Source organism: Vanellus vanellus (genome assembly GCF_965231255.1).
Source record: "Vanellus vanellus genome assembly, chromosome: 3".
NCBI classification, from domain to species: Eukaryota; Metazoa; Chordata; class Aves; order Charadriiformes; family Charadriidae; genus Vanellus; species Vanellus vanellus.
Window position 1 is genome coordinate 42,112,807 of NC_138907.1, and position 15,284 is coordinate 42,128,090.

Here is a 15,284-nt window from a genome sequence, read left to right on the forward strand (position 1 = left end):
GACAGTTTTGAGAGTGTTTTCATCCTGAGGTGTGTTTCATGTTGACAGCTATGACAGTAAGATCTTCAAACAATTTTAGATCTTATATAAAAGTTTTAGAGTCTCAGGGCATTTACTGGAATGTGCACACCCCATTAAAACTTTTTTAATCTTAATCTCTTTCAGTCCCAGCAAAGATGCATTGTGATCTTTGCGCTGGTATGCTGCTTTGCAATTCTGGTTGCACTGATATTTTCGGCAGTGGATATTATGGGAGAAGATGAGGATGGACTCTCAGAAAAGAACTGTCAAAATAACTGTCGGTAAGAGGTAACAAACAAAACTTCTCTTTTGGGGTGAACAAGAACATATATGTGTTATATAATGGCATGTAGTAATTACCATAGTCCTGTGGCGTAATTGGGACGAGTAGGTAACAGAGGAAGAAATGTTTCTTCCTTTGAATTTCTGGGTTTGGAGACTGGTTTGACACAATAAACCACACTTCTTGAAGTTATTTTAGGTGGTATGTTTTGAGCAAAACCTTTGTGTTAGTTCAATTATTTTGTAAGCCTGGGTCAGAGCCCATTAAATTTCAGTAAATGAGTACTGAGGAGGTGGCTCACATAGTTCCCAATTCTGTCATGTCTGTCTTTCATCAAGAGCTTTTTTTCTTTCTCCAGGAAGGTCACTGATCACTATTGACCTAAGACTGCTGTCCTTTTTATATAGGGGGACCTTTTGTAAATTCCTTTGTTGCGCTCCCCTAATAGGCACAGTGGTTTGCCTAGGAACTGTGAAGGAAATCAGTGATACGGTCAGAAAGACTGAAGTATCAACTATGCTGGATTAAGATTTGCCTTGGAAACCTGCCATGGTTGTGTATGTCTTTTAACTTTAGATTTAAGTAGATGATTAGATTTTTGGGGCCTTTCATTTCCAGGCTGTGAATTTCGTTTTGCCACTCCTCACTGTCAGGTTCCTCCATGAATCTGTTCATCAGTGATGACCAATCCATGATATTGTCCAAGGTCCTCTTTTGTCCACCAGTAAAGCTGGTTTAACAAACATTTGTAGACTTCATTCACAATTGTATTCTGCTTGTTTCCAAAACTTTAACATGTATATAGAGCATCCTCTCTGATTAATTTTGTGGAAAACCAGTAATCCTTAAATAACGTCTCAGAAATCCATTCTAATCTGATCATGGAATTGCTGGAGTGGGTAGGGGCCTCTGGGCTTCCGTCAGCTACAGCAGGTTGCTCAGGGATGTGCAACACTCGGGCTTCACATAGCTCCAAGCATGGTTTCCACAGCCTTCCTGGGCCTACAGTTCCACTGTTTGTACAGAATCTACCCAGCTACCAATGGCTGGGTATACAGTGACTTGGAGATATTTTATATTTATTTTTCAGAATAATCTAATGAAAAACTAAGGTTTGTTTGAGCCTTTTCTCCTTATTTCTGCTATTCTTCGTTGATTGGCTATGAAAACTCTTTGGGGAGTTTGGGGTTTTTTTCTGTGCTGCATCTGTCATAGTGCGGTCAGCAGCAATTCACAATCCAGCAAATTGGATTATGTTTTTGCAATAATACTGTATTTTTACAACATTTTTTACATGCTGCTTAAAAAATAAAAAAGGGGAGGGGGGGAGGAGATTCTTTAAATTTGCAGCTCTTTTCAAATAGGACATACCTGCAGCACCAGGTAGTTTTGTCCTGAAACAAATTGCCGGAAATTTTTTTCCGGCATTGTTTTGGTTTTGTAAAATGACTTAGCCCTAATCTGTTCATTTCCTTGTATTCCTACAGCTCTGGGCAGCCTTCTAATATCTTGTCTGAATTTTCCAGAGTTAATCTAGCTTTCTTTCCCCCATCAAGGTCTTAAGTATTCTTCAGTGTGAGTTCTTGCCTTCTACAATTTTTAAAGATACTGAATGTGTCACCTCTACACCCACTGTCTCTGTGTGTGAATCTTTGACAGAACTAGGTCAGATGAGGGGAAAGTCTTTCTGCTCATTGGCTTCAATGTGCTGCACACAACTTCAATACATGCAACTACGGTGCCATGTTTTCCTCTTATTTCTATCAACTAAGGGCTCCCATTTTGTTCTGGGTAATTGCATAGGCCTAGCCAAGGAAGAACTTAATCTTCTCCACTTTGTATTCTTCAAACAGAAAAAAATTCAGAGTGGGAGCGATGTATAGTGCTATGGAAAACCAGGATATAATTTTTTCCATATGTAAGAGATTAATTGCTTTTGTCTCTTTGTATGGGTTACACCAATCTGCCTTTCCAAAGAATGCTCACCTTTGCTCAGTTTTTTGTTGGTTGGTGTGTGCGTGTGTCACTCTTGTCCCTCCTGGACTGGTTACAGGACCCTGGGAGTAAATCCAGCACATTGACTTTAAACATAAGAGTCAATGAAACTGCTCTGCATTTACAGTGATAAAAGTGATCTCAGACCCCAGCTCTATTTTAAGGTGCCTTTCACAGAGTGAAATGGAATGTCCGTGATCTAGCTACTAATGCCTGGACCAGAAGACAAATTAATGCTGTGTGTATAAACTGCCTAAACCATTTCTAATAACAGTATGCAAGTGCTGGCAGCTGCTACCTGCTAACATTGAATCCTTCTCTACATGATGAAACTGGGCTCCTCTATGTGTTAAATATATTGCAGCCTTAACTGAAGTGCTGTAAGATCAATTGCTGCCTGTGGCATATATTTAGTACTTGGGGTAAGCACTTTTAATAAGTAAGACAAGAGTTATTGAATTCTTATATTTCTGCTGTGTGAGTACTTTCACTGAAATTCAAGAATAGGCGCTTATGTTTGCAGGATGTGCGGAGACAGAACGGTAATTGATTGTCCTTTTTTTTGGTGGTTTTTTTTTTTTTTTAGATTAAATGACTGTCAAATGATGCAAGTTTACATATATGATTCTAAATTCTTTTTTGGTTTTAATTGATCGAATGTGTGAACAAACTTGATGGGAAAAGATGCTATTGATTTGAGATCTTCACTGATGGTTTGTTAAAGCCTTTCATCTTCTGAAAATCAATTTCATTCTGTCCTTTTATTTTAAAGGAAAATATGTCTGAAATACAGCTGTGGTCTAGAAGAGTTCTTTGGCTAGAAATTTTTGGAGCTTGTGCCAAAAGATAACAAGTGAGAATTTAAAAAAAAAGGGGGAGAGAGAGAGAGAGAGAAAGAGAAAGTAAAAGGAAGACATTTTCAGCAGTCTAGAGCTTTTTGTAGTCTGACAGAGGAATCCTTGAGGTATGTTGTAAGTGGTATTTTCCAGTAAAGCCTACATCTTTTTTTGTTGTTGCGATTGTATTGTTGTTCATGAATACAAACGCAGCCTTTCTGATCTGCTTGTTGCAATGCTGTTAATCATTCCTGAAACTCTTATTAGATAAGGAATACTTACTGCATATGTTGCCAGAAAGACCTTCCTCTTTACTGATGGATTTAATTCTCTTGGGGGCTTTGTAACAAAAACAAGCTAGGGAAGTGGAAAAGCAGGCTTTTTTGCATGTCTGCACCAATTGCTGAAGAGATTGTTGCCACCCATCTAAAAGGGTGTGTAGGAAATAGCAATTTTTGAAGAAATTAAAATATATTTGAAACGAAAATTATGAACTACGATTTTAAGTCTTTGAGCTTCTTGCTGAAAATCTCAGCATGTGATTGAGAACTAAAATGCATCTTGCCTTACAAGTCACTTGTGACTGCCACAGGGTGAAGTCAGATTGTTGTAGGCTGCAAACCATTTCCCATTCTGTTTGTTGCACAGAGACAGAACCTCAATATTCAATAATATTGAGTAGAATATTCAAGAGGAACTTGAGTATTTCATATTTAACCAATGACTGAAATTAATTTTTTTTGTCTTTTGATGGGTAGATACAGAAACAAATTTTTTTTAAGCCTGCTTTGCCTGTGGTAATCCAAAAATACAAATAGGTAATTTAAAAGAAATTAAACCCCTGTCTTAATAATTGAGGGCAAATTTTGAGGCAAATAAATGTACTTATCAGATTAATTATCAAGCAGCATTGTAAAAATATTCTACTGGTACACATGTTGCAATTCAAATAAAGAGATGGGGGGAGCAGGGGGAAGGTCTGTAACATTTATCAAACAGACAAACTGGCTTCAGAATTGAAATTAGAATCTGAACTCTACTAACTAGAAAACTCTATTGGTTTAGATGAAATAATGCTGTCTGTACTTATTTATGCTATCCCATATAACTCTCATACTGTGAATTATATGCAGGGAGACTCGCTGACTGAAAGTAGACATTTTATTTTACTTTTTTACAACTGGACTGGGTTTATTAAGAGGCATCTTTTCACTTCAGAGGGTGCTGTACACTCTTGGCTTTGTTCCACAAAATTTAATTTCTGAATTCTGGACTTGACAAAATACAAATGGCTTTTGACCCTTCCTATTAAAAGAAATTTCAACTGATTGACATTTAAGGAATAAAAAAAATAAATAAGGACAGTGAAAAGTTGAGTTTTTGCAGTTTGTGCTTGGTGTATGTGATACAAGTAATTCTCTTGAGACATCAACAGTTACGTTGTTAGGCAACCCTGATGGATGAGGCTGGTTAAGAGGATATGCTTAGCAATCTGGGAACTTTGCCTGTCTTGCTGTGGGTCCATTAGACACTGCATCTATAAAATTAGATTATTGTAATTTGAAAATAGTACTTTTTAATGGCTGATCTGTTGTGAATAAATCTTGGCTAGCCTGTGACATAACGTTAGTCAAGACTTACTTGTCTTTGTTGAAACTGGCTGGTAATAAAAATGGCAATCTGTGAGACCAGAAGAAATCATAGCTCATAAGAGGTGCTCTCTGTTATCCAAGGAGTTTGAACCAAGGTCATTTTGATTTATTACCAGTAACTTTAGCTGTTCAATATGCCTCTTCTCGTGCTTGCTGCTGCTCATAGTCATGCTAGGGTTCCTACAGAGCTGGCACATGCTCTTAATTATCCTAGTCTCACTGGCTTTTCCAATATCCATTGAAGCAGTAGTAGCAGCTGGCATAGCTCCTGCCTCTGGCTCTGGGTTTAGCCCTGTCTCTTGAGAGTGGCTAAGGAACAGCAAGGTGGAAAAGGAAACAATGGTAGCTGCTTTTCGTGGTTCCCAAGTTCAGGGTGTAGTAAAATTTTGTTATAATGAATATATATATTTTTTTATTATTATTAATTTTGCCTTTGATGATAATTGGAGGATTTTCTTGTTTTGTGTGTTTTCAAGGCATATTCCGTCTTGGATTCTGTTTTGGTGACACAGTTTTTCCATTTTGAGCATTTCTCTTGTCTTCAGAGTAATATATAATGAAGGCACTTTTTGTGTTTGGATTTGTGTTTGAGGAATTTACTTTTCTGTTGGACATGAGTGACAAAGCCATTTAGTTCACTTGGTGATTGTAGGAAGGCTTTGACCAATTCTGCCCTATAGCAAGTAGATGGTGATACTTAGGCAGTGTTTGTGTTTGCTTTTGAAATTGTTTGGATTGTTTTGGATAAGAGTTTGTACCCTCCTTAAACCAGGACAGGTATCCGGCAAAAATTGGAGCTGAATCTTCCTATTGAAATGCTAAGCTTTAGACCTCAACAGTACCCTGCAGGGCTGAGTTCCAGAGATTAAATCTAGTTGTATACAAGAATTACTTGCATTGATCAGTTATTATGTGTTGTGTGTGTTGCTTTCAATTTCATTGGATGCTTCTTTATTCTCGGGTTGTGAGAGAGGGTCCACAGTTGGAGCCCAGAATTGTTTTTTTTCTATAGATTTATAAATCTGTCCTTCAACTTCTCTCTGCTATTTCACGACGTAGGGTTTTGCAGCACTATTAAGTAAGCATACTGCAGCACATGCTTACGTTGGTTTACCTTGGAAGTGCTTTGCCCCTGGCTGATTGTGGGGGAGATTTTCTCTGCGCTGCGTGGGTTCTGAACATAGCAAGGTTTATATCGATGGATTTGTATTTAATAAACAAACTATGACAGGCATAATAATTAAATGTCTAAACAGAACAAGATGCTCAGATTTTGAAAACAAGCCTGTTAAAGAGCAACTGAAGATTTCTATTTACAAAACACTTATGCCACTTGGCATAAAAATGCTTTCTGCCAACATGATGACTGTTGTCCTCTTGTTTTGGGGTGATGGAGGGAATAAGCTATAAAACCACTTAATTTTTAAGATAATCCATATTTTCAGTCACTTTTAATTTTGCATCAAAAGGAGGAATACTGTTACCATTGAACTTTCTATGGCTGGACACTGCAAAATACTGGTAGAGCGCCTGCAAAGGCATACAGCATCCCGAGCCAGGGAGGGGAATCAGTAATTCAATAAACTTGCACAAGAGGAAGTTCTAACTTTTTGTACCTCTGTTTTTCATTTTTAAAAATGTACTTCTATGGAAAAGATACTGTATTAACAGTTCCTTTGTATCTGTACAGAGTATGATTTTCCCCCCCTTCCTCCACTGTTAAAAAAATAAAAAGGGTCAATTTGTTTGTTTTGTGTTTACTTTCAGCTATAGAGAATGTCTTCACAAATTAAAACAGGAGTGAAAAACTCATGATCTGCTTAGATCTTACTCTGTTTGCATTGCTACTGGAAGAGAGTTCATTAATTACATGGTATGAATAGGTCTGGACTTCAACTCATTTTGTCCAAATTCACAAACCATTCTGTTTCTCCCACTCTTTGTTCAGTTAAATCTAATGGTTTCCTCTGGAGTTTAGGACAGAGTGCTTTAGAGTCTCCTTAAGGCAGCTTTTCCTGTCACGCTAAGCAGTCTTTAAGATGTAATACAGAGATTGACATATTTTGTGTTCTTGGAAGTTATATATTTAAATATGTGGGTTTTGCTCCTTTCATGACTTAGAATTTATGAACTCACTTCAGAGAAAATGTTCCAACCTTAATAGAAAGCAAATTCCAATTACTTTAAGGTTTCTGAATAATATAGGTGGGACAAAGGAACAATTCGTTCGCCAGAGTAGCCTTTCTGTTGTGTCATCTCCTGGGGTTTCTCTATGATCAAATCTATCTTTTTTTTTTTTTCCTTTTTTCCTTTTCTTTTTAACTTAGTGTGTTCAGAAAACTCAAATGACTTCATCCCAGAAGGACTCATAAAATTTCCAAGGTCATTTTCTTTACCAGATAGTAAGCCTGCTCTAAACAGACTTACTAAGTCTAAAATTACTGGTCACTCCTGATCTTGAAGACTGATTTGTGACATTTCAGAGACGTTTTTATTCTGCCTGGTGAGTATAATGATCCAATATAATAAAGCTTCCCAATAAGTTGTTCTTCCTTTCCTCTGTGGGAAAGGCATTAAAAGTGGCTAAAATTTCTAGTAGAATCTGTCTGAATTCATACTCCATTTCAGGGTGACTTGTTCATTCAGCCAGGGCTGACTTTGCCTCAGATCCTAGCAAGCACCTGTTCCGGTGACACCATTTATTTTTAATTGGTTCTCCACCCTCAGAGCAGTATATAAAAGAGGTACTTATTATCCTGTCAGCTTACAGTAGATGTGTTGAGTCCTGTGTCTAATCCTACGATGGTACTGTGAGTGTCCTCTCAGCTAGCATGATTTGATACTCCTCAAGAGTACAAGTGTGACGTCCTAGATGCTGCCTTTGGTGACCTGCTGAGTACATGGCTGGGTCTGCCTCCCAGAGAACCAGGGCAGCGCCGCGGTTATGAAAAAGCAGTTGTGGTGCCCGCTGAAGCCTAAGCATTATGCCAGAGCTGTTGATACTGTTTGACTGGGTTTGCTGGAGCTGAATGTCTTTTTCAGCCACACGCAGCACACTTTGCCAGTTCTAGCAGTAAGGTCGTAGTCAGACAGCAGCAGTTCTCGATGGTAGTGCTCCGCTGGGAGGCGTGGAAGAGAATTGATGATTGAAGTTTGTTAGGACTGGGTTTTTGTAGATGCTCTGTACATGTTTCAGGGAGATATACTTGGGTGAAATGTTTGGGATTTTCTTTGCTGTTCTGAAGATTTTCTTCCTGATTTGTTTTGCTCATATATTGATACATGGCTTCTGATGTAAGTGGAGCTAGAGGCACCCCTCTATGGTCTTTCATATGATCTCCCTATGTCCACATCTCTCTAGTTAGTCACAGCATCGCTGCCTGTGCATAATGCTTTAGATACAAAGTACTCTTGTGTGTTGAGCAGCTGAAACTCTCTGTTTACAACCTGTATTAATCAGGAAAGTGTGAGTTTACTTCCTTTATCCAACTCGCCCACATCCAATTGTCTTAATGCAGCAGAAAAAAGGAATTGAGATCTGGATCCATCTTATTACCGTTACTATTTTTTCATGTTACATTTTACATTTTTTTCCTTAAAGAATTTCCTTCCTGTCAACCTGACCAGAAAACAGAAAAATAATGTGCAAATACCAGCCTTGGCATCTGCCAGATGCAATTCTTTATATGGCATTTATTCGCTCTTTAATAACTATTCCTTTCCAAATAAGACTGGTGAAAATTATCATATAGTTCAAAGGGAGTTTTCATGACTGACAGCATCATAACCTAGTACGTTTAAATCTGGTTTCTTCACATACTTAGTGTTGAAATGGCTCTTCTAAGAGCCATCAGTGATTTTCATGCCTTCTGATATGAGTGGGAGGATTCATCTTACCTCAGACTAAACTTCTGATGGATATTTAATGGCACATTAAAAGTGTTGGCTTTGGCTTTTTAATGTTTTTTCTAGATCTGCTTGGAACTCTCAGAATAAATATGTTGTATTCTGTATTCATAGGTATGACCACAGATGATATTCTGATATCTTTTGTCAATTTGGCAGGCACATAGATAATTGATCTTCATTGATCTCCCAAAATACTTCTCTAAAAAAAACTGCTGGGAAAATAAAATGAGGTTTTAGTTTTCTCTGTTGTCATTTATGAAACACCTCCTCAAGTCAGCTGGACTTGAATCAGTCTCTACAATAATAAATTTTAAAGCTCAGCTTCTAGTGGCTGAGCATGGGGAAAAAAACGCAGTTTTACAAATAGCTTAGCAAAATATGAATATGCATAAGCTTCATAACTAATCACAAAACTTTAAAGAAAGAATGAATGTGCCACCAGCATGAGGAGGGCAGCCACCACTTGATTTTTGTTCAAACGCTATCAAAACTACTAGTTCTTTTTTCGCCCATTTTTGGGTCTCTTCTATCAGCTTGGTAGTGCGTGTTTTGCTGTTAATTACAGATGCTGGTGGAGAGTAGACAGACTTATAGTTTAATAAAGGTACTAGAGCATGCTAGGGCTGACATATTTTGGGCAATGGAGGCTGAAGTGCTGGACTAGTAGAAGTGTCTTCTCAAGCATGCAGCAGTGACAGTGTCCAGGAACTGCCCCACCTGGTGTGTTTTATAGATGTATGTGAGCCACCTTAAAGATACCCTTCCCGTTTTGGGCAAAGACAGACTGCCACAGCCTGGAGCCACTCTATCTCTGTAGCAACTTTTTAGGTATGGTCTGGGAAAGCAGTAGAGATGTAACCTCTGTATGACATCAGACAAACTATTCTTTTTCCTAGTGACTCATCGGTTTGCACATGAAAAGAGTTGTTCAGGACTAACTAGAATGGAGAAAACAGTGAGGTCAGCAAAGTCGCTCTTGAGGGGAGTCGTACAAATATGTGGGATGAGCAGCCAAGCGATTCTGTGTCAGAGGTACTGCTCTGCTCCTGTGCACATGGTAGTGCTCCTGCTAGAAATGTAATTCTAACACTTGAGGATATTTTGATGTTTTCAGGGCTTTTTTGAGAGTCAGGATATTGCTATTAAAATATATTCCATGGAGTTTTCTGTACAGAGTAATTATCAATAACTCGGTTAATGCTTTCTATTAAAATCTGAGAGATTATTTTGGTTTGGTTTGGTTTTTTTTTTTACTCTAAGCACATCAGACTAAAACATTCTTTTAGCAGCCATATAAATACTACTTTATCAAGCTACATAGCTTGTGTCTGTTTTAGGAAGACAATCTCTTCATCTTGGCCAGAAACTTACCCATCAATTTTCCCTTTTTTTATTAGGTTTTTTTTCCCCAAGTTTTAACTTGGATACAACAAGTTTTAACAGATACAAATTTAACCAGATGCAACTCTAAGTGGACTAAACTTAATTACCATTTAAAAAAAAATAAAACCCAACCCCAAAACAAACAGAAATACAAATAGATACCTAAAAGCAACAGAGAATATTCAAACCTGTCTTAGTGCTCCTAAGGTGTCCTGGAACATTTCCATTGAAACTTGTCTCTGTAATTTGAGTGCTGGCAATGTCCTTTGGGAATGGATACTCTGAGTACTTTATTCTTTTCATCTGTGGATTTTTATTACCATTCCTACCTTGACTATATCTGCTGAATTTGCAGTGCTGATTTCAAATAGCTGCTGACTAAAGGTTTTACCTTGAATTTTCCTTCATTGTTTTGCAAAGTAGTTTTGTTTGTTCTTGTTGGGCAGGAAGGGCATTAATTAAGCTTAAAGGGTTGTTGGATTGTGTAAACGTCAACGTCATAGAATATCCTTTTGTTCCTATTCTGAGGAAGAGAGCTCTTAGAAGATTCTCATTAAATTATTGTTAACACCATAAAATCATATTTATTTATGAGAAAAAATAGTATTTTGATTCTTGACTGGTTTTTTTTACAGCTGTGACTGAACATATTTATCCATCCCAAGTCATACCAAGATAATCAGGGCCTTTTAGAAAGATGTACAGGCCAAAAGAAAAGAAGGTAGCAATCATATTCCTACTTATTGTGTATTGATATATGATTATTTAGTCCAAATGTTGCTATTTACAGTTGCAAAGTGTTCATATAAGAAGATTGGGGGTTCTGTGGAAGGAAATAAAAAGACAACATATATTTTTTCATTTAAAAAAAAGGCTAAATACCCTTGTAATAATTATTTGCGATATTCAGGCCTTATAAAAAGGTTTTGTATGAACTTACATGGTCACAAGCTGAATACAGAAATAAAATAAAAACATCTTGCTGAGTTAATGTATATGACAGTGGCTGGTTTTACAATATTTGTTTATCTTGTGATCAGTAAATGTTGATTTGTTAGGATATTTTGCTGTCTTTTACAGATGGGTGCCAGTGAACGGGTTGCTGCTCAAAAGAGCTGAATAGCCATAACCCAGCTGATGAGGGGCTTGTGTGGCTGCTATGCAGCTTCGTACAGGACTCTTAAGTACCTCAGCTGTTAAATTTTAGAGAATTTGAAAACCAAGGTGATGGTATTTACCTGAGACTTAATTAAATATGTTGCAAACAAAGGAAAGAGGCTGAGATTCTTTCTAGCGGCTAAACAGGCACCGAATCAGCCCTTAGCATGCTGTGTTGGGAAGTCTGAGCTCCCGATTCCTGACTGATGGATATTCAGGGTGTTCCCTGCAGTATGCATACCGTAAAACAGAAGAGGAGAAACTGCGGATTTAAATTTAAAAATACAGTGTTAACACCCAGAACAGCAGCTGGATTTCCTTATGCGTGACAGGGACAAGAATGGCTTCGCCAAAGAAGGGCAACATTGTCCGAGTTGTGTGTGCCTTATGGTCCTCATCTCTGTCAGAGAGGAAACTGCCTGCCACGGACTGGGGTGCAGAGCTTCTCCAGCTGCCATTTGGGTATATTGCCTGGGGCGACTGTCAGGAGCCAGGCACTTGATATGAGGCACACTGTTGTGTGTTACTGTATTTGGAAGACTTTTTCTAATACTCATAGGTAGTAAATCCTGAAAACGTTAGCTCAGAATTAAGAGTGTATAAACAAAAAAGCTGTTAAGAAAACGGTAGGAATCTTTTTGTGTGTAAAATGTGCAAGTATAGTAGTACCGTTGCATCAAACTGCAAGGGAGATATTTAGAAGAACGGAAATGAAAACAAGCCCAACCTTTGCATCTTCCTGGTGAGGGGGCAGAAATCTAACAGGCAAAAAGTGGTTAAATAAAAACAAAATTGGCTGGTCCTTTCTCAAAACTAATGAGAAAGTGGGAAGGGAAAAATAGTACTTTGGGTAACTAAAATTTGGGTTTAAAAAAAGCCTCTCTTCTGATGGTGTCCTTGTCCTTTCTTGTTTAGAGATTAAGCGTGAGCTTTTGAAATACATAGACAAGGCAATTGTGTGGGGTTTTCGATAAGCATATCCTGTAGATCTTCAATTACAGTATGGTAGTGAACATAGAAAACTAAATTATGTAGTTCCTCTTGGTTAATAGCATATGTGGCATTCTAGATAATAAACAGCAACGCCAGATAAATTTCTTATTCTAAATTCAGCACAATTGGCTCACCCTGTTTATTTTTTCGGTAGGAGCTTTGTAATATGTACCTCCTCTTTCTTCATTTCAATTCAGCTCAGATCCTCAGGATCCTCATGTTTTCATACTTTACACTTCAACGTTGTATCTAGCTGTCTACAGTGTGATAATGTGAGCTACAGAACTGCTCTTTACAAGGATGATGTTTTAATTTTTTAAGGCACAGGTAGATATAACTCCTTGATGGTAGGAAAAGGACAGAGGCACTATGGCTGTGTCGTATGGGCAGGACACTGGCAGGCACGAATGGGGGGGAATACCATTCCTTTCATTAACTCTAAATCTGAGAAGCAAGACAGATTTCAAGAAGTTTCAGTGTGACTGTGAATGTTTTGAATAATGTATGGTGGTGTGTTAAATTATTAATATTTTATTTACAAACTCTAACATGAAGTACTTGGTGTATTTGGAAGTCTTACTGCTCCTATGGACTTAGTTTTCTCTTGGCTTGTGCTCTGATAAGATTTTTTTCATGCAGTAAAGATGTTTCCTCGTTGCTTTGTTATTTATACAGCTTTTTTTAATTTCCTTTCCTTCCCCTTGATGGACATTTTTAACTTTATTTTCCTTCTCTCTTTCCTTACGTTGTTATTTATGTTTGGCTTTGTGAGGTTCTGACACTGTGCCTGCAATATCCTTTGGCTTTTCCTTAGAGGCCTTTTTGTGGTCTTCCCCTGTTCCCCAGTGGTTTAGGAAGTGGCACGAACTCCATTCCTTGGAGCATTTTCAGCCTTCCTCCTACGCACGTGCATGTTCCCTGCTGAGATGAACTATCTCAAGTCTATATTCAGAGACAGGGAGTGTCTCAAGGATAAATCTGTGTTGGCCATAATGCTGCAAATATAAAACAAATCCACGGTTTTATGTATTAGTATAACTACTACGAGAAGAATTAGGCTAATTAGTTAAGAAATTATTTGTTGTAATTATTAGAAGACTGTGTCATAAGATAGATAGTCCAGTGAATATGCTTATGTCATCTCAGTTTTATTAGACTTGAAATCAAAATACTTAAGCTGCTCTACTCATGGGGAAGGATTTTTTTTTCTGACTGCAATTAGTAAACTTCAATAAAGTGTACTGAAACAGCACCACAGGTTCTTCTTGGGTTGTCCAAGGGATGTCTTTTGGGGGGCAATATGTGTTTGACCAAGAGACACTACACAGAAGGAATGCTACTTTGCTTTTAGCAGAGGTCAAAGTGCATTTAATTCCTTACATGGACTTGGATCGCTGGACTTAATTCACCCTTTGAAAGTGGGTGTCCAAGTGGTTCCCCTGAGGAATGGCAGCTTGTGATACTGCAATCCTCTTATGCCAGACACCTCAGTCTGAAGCTCTAATAGAGATTGCAATGCACTGACTAGCTCCTGGCGTTACTGCTACCTCTCGCCCCCCCTTACTTGTACATTTAGGTAACATCCTGTGAAGAAGCACCTTGAAGTCAGATATGCTGTTGTATGTGCCTTCAAGTGGAAACCTTGGACACTGTGATTCTCTGATTGTGCTCTTGCTTGCTCTCTCAAAGTAGTATGCAGTTGTTGCAGCATAAAGATCTGTGACTTAAACCCCATATACTAGGTACAGCTTATGGGAGTTGCAGTTGCAATTAGTTATACTTTTGCTCTTTCGTGAGTATTTCCAGAAAGCTGCTTCTTTTGTTAAGATCGAGCAAAAAAAAAAAAAAAAGGCATTTTAATGTTGCTTGCTACACAGAGCCCATGGATCATGAAGGGCCTTTGTTTTGGCGTGCTTATTGGAGGTGAAAGCTGCTGGTTGAATTTTCTGTGGAGTGTAAAGACTGGTCAGGTCAGCTGGTTTCTCCTGCCTCAGCACCCTCAGGCACTTGTCTTCCAGCAGTCTGCCATAAGAATCTGCTGACTGTCTCTCAATTCTCCTCACACAGCTGCAAAACCCATTAGAATCTTTTAGTGCTGATAGGCAGAAATGCTGTAAAAATGCAAATTTTCATCTGCTAAAGGGCAAGACGCCAAGAAATGCTTTTTAAAACGTTTCACTGCTGAGTAAGGGTTTAGGGGAGTTGATACAGCTGGAATGCAGAGTTTTAAGCAATGGGAGAGAAGCTTATACCATCAATAAGATCACTAGTATTTTGGTTCTTTAGTCACTTCAGGACTTTGGCACAGAGTGTTTGCTTTTTGTACTTCTTTTTTTTTAACAAAAAATAATGGGCTAAGAGGTAGCCTTCTGCTCTATTGGTGTACAAAGGAAGGTCTGCTTCGTAGGCTCCAAAATGGCACTGTCTTCATCTGCCTAAATACTATACTTAGAAGCTGTATAGAAAAGCCCAAGATAGAAGGGTCAGCTTTCGTTCAGCAGATATTTTAACTTCTTGTGCACGTTTATGTTCTGTAGAGCTGTGGCCAAGTGAAATGCACAGAGTTGCGCCCTTGACTCGGTTAGTAGAGTAGCTAGCTGGAGAGATTTTCTGTTTTTTCTTTAAAAGCAAGATTATTTAATAAAAATAATGGTGTTTTCAGTTGCAAAAGAAATAGATGGTGAGTGCTTTGTCCAGATTTTGGAACAGGCTGTGACCTTTGATCAGAAAATTTTAAAATTATTCTTCTTTCATCTCTTAGGTGAAATAATATAGTGGCTGTATAACAGTTGATATTCAAGACTGTTTGGAAGGATGTTACTTCCTTCCCTTAACCAGGGGCTGGAAAAAAAGGGAGGAGTTGATTATATTTTTAATTTTTCCTAGTGTAATAATGTACTTCCTATATCAACAATGCAATAATTTCATCCTGTGTTAGTCCCCCTTTGCCCCATAGGGGCTGTTCAGGCATAATGTGCATGATACATTCTCTGAAATGCGGTCACCTATATTGAAGTACTGTATTTGTGTTGCTGTGTTTCATCTTACCTTTCA

General features: G+C 38.1%; 1 protein-coding gene across 2 annotated transcripts in view; it reads left to right on the plus strand.

Moving 5' to 3' along the window:
- PLD5 (phospholipase D family member 5) overlaps positions 1 to 15,284 on the plus strand; it is a gene marked incomplete at both ends in the record, with an annotated part of 187,685 nt that overhangs the window by 76,428 nt on the left and 95,973 nt on the right. The window contains one exon of one of the 2 annotated variants that reach the window (XM_082481775.1): positions 166 to 302. In XM_082481775.1, coding sequence (XP_082337901.1) covers positions 166 to 302 — 137 coding nt within the window. Of the gene's footprint in view, positions 1 to 165; positions 310 to 15,284 lie in introns of those variants that run through there. The other variant, XM_082481776.1, reaches the window with a different exon arrangement.